The 8,748-nt window shown below is 45.8% G+C and overlaps 1 protein-coding gene across 3 annotated transcripts in view; it reads right to left on the bottom strand.

The window, feature by feature from the left end:
* The window catches only part of sphkap (SPHK1 interactor, AKAP domain containing), a 35,587-nt gene that overhangs the window by 4,705 nt on the left and 22,134 nt on the right, over nt 1–8,748 (bottom strand). For 2 of the 3 annotated variants that reach the window (XM_005746893.1, XM_005746892.1), the window contains exons 5-9: nt 8,260–8,400; nt 7,021–7,282; nt 3,447–6,780; nt 1,976–2,131; nt 1,038–1,121 (exon numbers count right to left, since the gene is read on the bottom strand). In XM_005746893.1, the coding sequence (XP_005746950.1) occupies nt 1,038–1,121; nt 1,976–2,131; nt 3,447–6,780; nt 7,021–7,282; nt 8,260–8,400 (3,977 nt within the window). The remainder of the gene's footprint in view (nt 1–1,037; nt 1,122–1,975; nt 2,132–3,446; nt 6,781–7,020; nt 7,283–8,259; nt 8,401–8,748) is intronic. The other variant, XM_005746894.2, reaches the window with a different exon arrangement.

Genomic DNA, 8,748 nt, shown 5'->3' on the forward strand with positions numbered 1-8,748 from the left:
AAAAAAAAAAAAAAAGATTCAAAGAATCTAGAAATTTGTGCACAAGGACCAAGACTGAAGATCAATATTGGATGCCTGCGATCTTCAGGCCCTCTACATTAAAAACAGGATGCTGTGTGGAAATCACTGAATAGACTCAGAAACACTTCCAGATATCGCTGTCTGTTAGTTCACCGTGCCATCCGCAAATGCAGGTTAAATCTATCATGCGCAGAAGAAGACGTGTGACATAATCTAGAAAGTGCTGAAAGGTATACACTGTCTTTAGAGCAACATCCAGATGACAACGTTTTCAGGGAAGGCCTTGCACATTTCAGCAAGAGGAGTCCAGACCAGAGTTTTTGCCAGCTGAAAACATCTGGGGCATGATGAAACAATATGAAGAAAGACAACTCAGGACTGCTGAACAGCTAGAATCCTCCATCCAGCAGCTGGTCTCTTCAGTTCCCAGATGTTTACAGACTGTTGTTAAAAGAGGAGAGGCTGCACAGTGGCAACCATGACCATTTTTGTTTGTGTGTGTGTGTGTGTGTGTGTGTGGGGGGGGGGGAACTTCGACCATCAAAGTGACCCTTTTTCTTTTTTAAAGAAAATGCAACATTTCCTCAGTTTAAACATTGGATATGTTTTCTATGTTCTGTTGTGAGCAAAATGCGGGTTTGTAACATTCGAAAATCACAGAATTCTCTTATTTTATGAAGCGTGCAAACATTTGTGGAATCAGGGTTTTAAAATACGTTTTTTTTTTAATAGTTCACTAAATTACGAACCTTTTTGGATATTTAAAAAATAAAATCTGCGCTGTTAACCTGATTATTTACCGTTTAGACAAATGAAAAAGAACAGAATAAAAGCAGAAAATTCAAAAGGCTTTTGTCTGTTAAACAGAAAATTGTTATTTGTTCTGGAATGACACTTAATATCCTTGTCTAGCATGTGTGAGAGAAAATAATACCTGCAAGGTTTGTGTGTATTAAAAATGTCACTGTTGACACACCAGAGACATAATGAGAAATACAGTGATAGCAGAAACATACTGGATTACTGTGCTTTGAGAGGGAACATCAGAAAAAGAATCCAGGTCTACCAGGCCTAAGCTAGACGTGCTGCTGGTCCCATTCCTAGGAAGGAAAAACAAACAAACAAAAAACAAAAAAAACAGCAAAAGTGTCATTTAAATGATGTCTCGAGACATCCAACACGATCGGTCACTTGTGAAGAGAACAATGTCCAAGCGCAGGGATGCAGGTCATGTTATTAGCTGGTGATAAACATATAAATAGCAGCTGCAGCAGAACTGGGCACTGAAGCTGGGAGAGCTGGTGATTCGTATTTTTTTGCCTGGCAGCTGGTCCATCTGGAAATGGGGATGAGGCATATTTGGAGGCAGTTAGGTGGGGAGGGTGGACAGGCAAGGCCGGCAGCCGTGCCCTTGTGTCACAACATAGATCAGGGATGAGGCAGAGTTAAAGTAAGCAGGTAGATGGAGAGGTTGCAGTGTTATGGTGGTGCGCACAACTACTCTTGCTCTAAACACAGTACCTTGCTACTTCCTATTAACTCTCAGAACTGCCCAGATCATTGATTGTCCAGTTTGAGAAATTAAATGAGTTTAATCATTATGGTATACATCTCTTCTTTTTGTTTTAAGGAAAAAGGGGATCTTACACCATAAACTTATTTTAATAGGTGATTAGTTGGGTAAATAAATGAGAATTTGATGAAGCAGAGAATGGTTTAGTGGATGTTATGAGCTGGCCTTTTGATCCATGATATAAGAGCTCTTGCACCACTGGCTTTGCAGAGCGAGCTCTCTTGCCATACACTGCATTAGCAGGTGTGGATACTGGAGCGGAAGGGAGTAAATTGGCATTGGCACAGGAGAACACAGTTAGTAGCAATGGGCCAATGAGAGCGGGGTGAGGGTGTGAGCAGCAGCGTTTGGAGCGGTATCAAAAGAGCAGCGGTTACTGACCCCTCGCTCAGGTGGATAAAACTACTGGTCTCCTCGTGGGGGTCATCTTCGGGGGTTATGTGAGACCAGCTCCCCATGCTCTCTTCACTGCTAGCACTCATAGAACGCTTGTCTCTCTTCACTACTGCAGCCACGGCTGTCCTGTCCCTGTCACTGCTGGAGAGAGCAAACCGCAAGATGTCCACAATGTCGGCGGCAATGCTTTGGTCACTTTGGCTACTGTTCCTGCTCCTCTATGCACTACTATTGTTACGCAGACACCCAGATTTGTTACTACTAACCTCCTTTCTATAAGCCCATATCGGGATCATGTCTTACAGTAAACAGTAACTTTCTACAAATGACAAATGTCTTTGGAGTGTGAAATGATTATTAAAAAGAAAGCCAATTCCTTTGAATATCTTTAATGCACCAGCACACTGCATTTCCCATGGGCACTGTTGGATTTTCAGCTCTTTTTTTTCCAGGACACTGATTAAATTAAGTCATAATCAGATGATTGAGAGCTGCCATCCTCAATTCTGCAGGGAAATCAGGTTTTATTGAATCGGCGAGTGACTGACTTGCACTCGCACACAAGGGACAAACACATGCACTCCACTTGTTTCTGGATTACACGTTTTATCAAGCGTTATAAAAAAACACAATAAAACTCTACGTTGAGCTTTCATACATTCCACTCATCGGCTTCTCTTGCACATTAGTGATGCTGCTCATACACTTTAGTGGTGTCATTACAGTCCAAATGGAAACATGCAGTCTTTGTTACCCCAGAAATGTGAACTAAAAATGTTCTCCTTGACAGTCCTACAATCTGCTGTCTCCCGTGAAAGCCCCTGAAGACATTTACAGCATTAGAATAAATCTCACCACCATGCTGAGTCCCTGTCTTGCTAAAACGTCAGTCTGGTTTCAATTACTCGTGTATCTGACAATGCAGCCCCCAAATTCTTTGTCATTTCGGCTGTCTCAGTAGAATCTCAGTTCCGATTCTATCTATTTCAATATCAGTGAGTGTTTTGTGGTTTGTTATCCTAGTGTGAGTGCAGCTTGTACTGATAAAGGGGACTTCAGCGGCCACTCTGTGGATAAAGGATGAAGCTGCTAAAAGCTTTCTGCACACACAGTACATCACCCAGACAATGCGAGTCACAGCCTAGCCAAACCTGCTAAAATAGATTAGTTCACCCAGTAAATAGATCCTCTGCGTGCCGACTAAGCTTTGATCAAACTCTATAAATAGCACTGTACACCTGCATTTTATGTGTTTAGTCCAGAGTTTCATACTTTATGTTTAAAAATAGTCGAACACTTTTTTAAAAAATTTCTCTCCCTTACTCTTGTCAGAGAGATCAATCTCTACGTTTCACATCCAGTAGATGACTATTCTGCTGCAGGGTTATTAAAGAAAACTCTGCCTGAAGAAGGAGGGGTCGGACTCTCACACAAAAGCCTGTGAGCATTGTAATACCTGCTGCTGTTGGTGGGAGCTCTCTCCGTATGCTTGGTAGCCGGCGTGTCTGATGACACTTCTTGATGTCCCCCTGTTCTTTCAGGGTTTGAGACTGTCTCTTCATCTCGCTGATCTCCTTCGATGTGGATCAGCGGCACATTTCTGGGGCCCCTTATGCAGGCTGAACCGCTGTCACTTCCCCCGATGCTGCCAGCTTGCTCCTGGCTCGACCTACTTCGGCTACAGCGTAGATGGGATTGCTTGAACCCCCTCCTCCTTTCACCAACAGGCATGTGCGCCTGTGGATGTGACCCAGGTGTGCCCCCACCTACATCTTGCTGTCCCCCCAGCGCAGATTTGCCAATATCCACTATGTCAGCTGCCAGGCGATTGGCAAACTGCTGCACATGGGGCTGCGAGTCTCCTGCAGCTTCCAAATCAATACTGTCTTCAGGATCAGCGATGATCTTGTTCTTTCTCATCAAGGACTCGATAGAGCTTGACCAGGTCTCATGAATTAGCATATCAGTAATCTGGTCAGTCTTACCCCTCTGATAGAGGCATGAGTCTGACTTGCACAGTCCTGTGGCTGACACAGAGTTGGTGGGGAAGATATTTAATGTGTCCCCGTGCACATTCCGCGCAAATCCATCAAAAGAGTTCGCTTTTATGGGCGAGTTGACAGTCAGCCGCGAGTCTGAGGAGCGCCGGTCTGGCACCGAAGACTGACGTATACAGAAGGGTGTTCTTAGAGGAGGTGGGAACAGGCTGTTGCTCCACTCTTTAGTCTTTGCAATGCCATATTCTTTGTTTTCCTTATCCATATCCCGAAGCATAAACCTGTAGAACTCCTCTGTGATGCTCTCTGTGCTCGACTGTTTAGACAGGCACGATGACGCCCTGACATTAAGATGGCCGTTTTTCTTTGATGCAGCCTGCTGTACAGCAGCAGCCAGGATGCTGCTGGCATTCTTCCCTGCATAGTAGTCCAACAGAAGGTCAAAGCCTCTGCCCTCTGTCTCCATCTGGTTAACCATGAACCGAGAGAACTCATCTGTGATGCTCTCGCAGCTGGACTGCTTAGAAATCGAGCTGCCGCGACTCAAGTTCTGACCTAACCGGCTGCCCAGGCCCAGAGTGTTGGGTGTGCCGGATGGGTCCGTGTCTTCTTCTGGAATGCTCTCATAACTGGATGCCTTCCCACGGCTCCACCTCTCACACTGCAGTCTGCTGCGCTGCTGGCCTGTTTTGGAGGTATCCACCACATTGAGTTCAGGGCAGTTCAGGATCCTAGCCGTGACCTCAGAGGCAAAGAGGGCAAATGGGTCCTGCGGTTCGTCAGGGTTTACAGACTCGTCTACCACCCGGTTGACCAGCCGCTCCATTAGCTCTGGCTGCTCCTCAGTTTTCCTTTTAATTTCACTTAGGCGGGGCGCCCGATGTTTTCTGGAAGCTGAATTGCTGTTCTGACCCTCTTTTCTCCTCAGTACTGTGCGGCAAGCAGGGATCAAATAACCCTCGGGGACTTCAGCAGAGGACCCTTTAAGGGCACAGAACCAGGGCTGTTTCCCAGTGGAGTTTTCTAGACAGATTGCTGCAAGTTCTGTGGCCATAGACACCACCGTGGAAGCCAAATCATCAGCATAGCAAGTAATTGGTGTCCTGGACTCTGAGTCTATTCTGAAAGAGTTCAGGGAGGACTGAGGTGTCAGAGAGGCCTGTCTGCTGTCACTGCCTGTCCCCAGTCGTCCTCTCCTCTCTGTGACCTGAACTGGGATTTCACTTAAAGGCTCTCTGATTGCACCACTGCCCTGCTGGCTGTCAGAAAAGTCTTTGGCTGGCAAGGAAGTGGGTTTAGACTGAGTTTGCCTGCACAATGACTGCTGCTGTTGTTCTTTGATGTTTGCTGCCGAGGACGATGCAATGACATCACCTTCCTCAAGCGCATATTTCTCCTTCAGCCCTGCAACTGTGGATAACTTATCTGTGCAGTGCAGCACGCCGCTTAGATTCTCATTATGCCCAAATAAGCACTGTAATTGGCTTAATGGATCCTTGGCATCCTCCTTGATGTTAGCAGGTTCCTTAACACAAGCATCACCCTCTCGTGTGTCGCATGACCCTTGGTCACACGTGGAGATGTGGCTGATCTTTTTCTGTGTCAGGCAGAGAATATCAAACAGCAGATTGTTGACACTGTCTTGCAGAAATACCTGAAAGCTTGGCGCCTCCTTCCCGGTACCCTCCAGTTCCTTTTTCTTTTTTGCCTTCTCTAAAGCGTGCTTGAATAGACTGTCTGCCACTTCATTTATTAATTCATCCACCTCCCTTTCATCTGTGTAGCTTTTTTTGGAAAACGTAATGCCATCTACTATCTTGTTATGCGTGGTTTCCAGCAGATGGGCTACACTCCTGTAGCCTTGTGGCTGAGTCAGCACCTCAGCTGCTTCCCGATGCAGGACTTCAGCAATGTTGGCACGAAATGCTTCAACGCTGGTTCCCTCTGCCACGCTGCAGTGCAGCGTGAAGGCTGCGGAGGCCTCGGCAGCAGACATCAGACCGCGGGACGCCGTGTAAATTTCAGCAGGATCTGTGTCCGAATCGCCGCCGTCTCCGGGCTCCTCCATTAAGTCCACAGCTGCGACAGCGCCGGCTACCTGAGCCATGCCACACATAGCTGAGGAGAAGGAGTACTCTTCTTTATCTTCTGGTTCCTGCAGCTCCTCATCGACGTCCTCTTCCGAAGCAGATTCCATGGCGAGCTGTTCTGTTAGCTGCGGGGTAGTAATAGTGCCAATAACATTGGCAGCACAGGCCAAAGCCACCTCTACATGTTTGGATACGTGTCCGCCATTGTCATGGGGATTGTGAGCCTGCGTCTCATTCTGTTGCTTTTCTCCAGTTTTGGTAGCGTGATCGGGCACGTGAGGCACCTGGTTCTCCGGCCATTCTGCAGCCCCGTCAGAACTGTCTGGGCTCTGAACAATGACAATTTTAGGGAGTTCAAAAGAGCAGGTGCGCTGTTGGGAAGGCTGTTTAGTCTTTGAAGGGCTCTTGAAGTTGGGAGGGCAACTAGAGAGGGACACACTGATGGCTGCCTCTGAGGCAAAGGAGGTTTCATCTTGAGAGAGCCGTATGAAGGCATCCTGCAGTACAGACTCAGCCAGATTGGTGGCGTAGTACCCCGCTGACTCTTTAGTCTGGATGCTTGCTCGCTGATGCCCTTCCTTTTTCACCTCGGCATCCTCCCTTTGCTGATGACGTGCCAGCTGTCCCCGATGACTTGCAAGTCTGACACAGTGTTTCTGTGCAGCTTCTGGCACGCTCTCTCCCAGGTCACCACTCTCTGGCTCTGTGAACAGACAGGGAAAAAATAAAAGCCGTGGAAAGAGAGAATGACAAACGTCCACACTGATTAGGAAGCAGCACCACCGGTTTCCAAAATGTCACATCAACAGTAGAATATTATCCCGATTTGCCCTCCACTGACTCTGTGTCAAATTAAAATTTCCCTTAGAGAAAATACATTTCTGAGTGCAACAACAATAATTATAATCTTTACCCAGCTGAAAACAAACCCTGCTGTACTCACCATTTCTGAAGCCGTCGTCCTCGCTGTCATCTCCCAAGTGTTCTGAGGCCGTCAGGAAGTCTTCCTCTATGGACGAGATAGAGCGATTGGTGTCATCATCGAGGCGCTGTCCAGCCGCTTTGCCCTGCTGACACTGTCGCTCTTTTCCCCACTGCAGGCCGATCAGGAACTTGTTGATCTCAAAGATGATGCTACCAGGCTGTGTGGAGCGTCTCTTTCCTGAACACTGAAGCAGGCACACACCTGTGCATCTCTGCCCACCCTGAACGAAGCACGGACAACTTTCATGTACACTCACACATACTCAATATATAATGTATCCAAAGGTCTTAAAGTATTAAAAAACCCACTACAGACAACACATAGGTAAGCACAGTTAACACATAGTCACAAACTTTACTATAAATCTCTTAAAACATTATACAGCTCTATTGCCTGTTTTTCTTCCTTATATTTGATATACTATTAATTGCTTCGGACCTGCTAATGAAAGTTTAATAGGCTGTGTAGGCTCCTATAGGGCTGTTTATTGATTCTCACAGCAGTTTTAAACATTTATTTATTGGATGAGCTTCAAAAAAGCAACCGCAACAGGGGATTTTTTATTTAATGACAAATACACCAACAGAAAGGCTTATTAGTTAGCTACGTGTCTGTATGTAATTTTTATTGCTGTTTAAAAATTCAGAGTGGAATTAAAAAGCGACTTTTTGCTCGGTACCTGCAGGTGTGTTTTCTTTACACGCACCTGCTGAACAAAGTCATATTTGCGGTAGCGTCTGGATGAATTAAGTGTGAACGCATCCTTTGCATCGAAAAAGTTCAAACCAAATGTCTTTTTATCAGACTTTTTTTATGGAAATGTTTTACTCTTGATGTTTGCTGCTTTGTATTCAGACATACTTTGAATCCAGTTGTCTGTTACCGGCCCAGTTTTCACATGACTATATTTGGAACACACACATCGCTTTTTTGCACAAAAATAAAAGTCAAACCTGAAGTTGGTGTTTGCCAAGATAGCAGTGTGCCTCAAAAGATGAGGACATGCTTTTACTAGACTAAAAATGGAAGAATTGCTCCATAAAACGAATGGACTCCCTCATGTGGGGTCTTTTTCCCAGCACAAAAGGTTCACATCTAATCGCACAGCGCTGCTGTACGAGAACAGCTTGTGCTCTCGGCCAGTCAATCCAAAGGCTGGAAATACTTGTAACGAATAGAAAACCACTACAAACTTACCTGAGCTGAGGGGTGTGGGTGCGCTTGGCAAGCTTCGGTGGCTTCTAATCCACCCAGCAGTAGGATCTCATTTTCTTTCGGCTGGTGGACGGTCAATAACTCAACAAGCTTTGGCAGATCTGGAGACACAGATGCCAATTTCTGCAAGACACAATCCAAGCACAGAGACAATACTAGATGATAACAACAAAGCGTTTAGTCAAGTCACTTCAAAGCTGAACATAATGTGCTCTCTGCGGTTCCAAGTCAGAGACACATAATTATAAAATTCTTCCTGTGAGAGGACTTGAACCATGTGGAATGATCATTGATCGCCCACCACCGCCAGCTGCAAAAGACTGCAAAATCTGCATATTTTCTACACAAATCATCCCTCTAATTCTGGGTAATGATCTTGAATCCATGGCAACTGAGCCAATGTATGTATCGTATGTGAAATACAAGGACCAGAGTTCCTGAGAGATGAAAAGTGGGAAGGAAGGAGGGGGG

Source organism: Pundamilia nyererei, unplaced genomic scaffold, assembly GCF_000239375.1.
Source record: "Pundamilia nyererei isolate P.nyererei 1_Seehausen unplaced genomic scaffold, PunNye1.0 scaffold00185, whole genome shotgun sequence".
Classification (NCBI taxonomy): Eukaryota; Metazoa; Chordata; class Actinopteri; order Cichliformes; family Cichlidae; genus Pundamilia; species Pundamilia nyererei.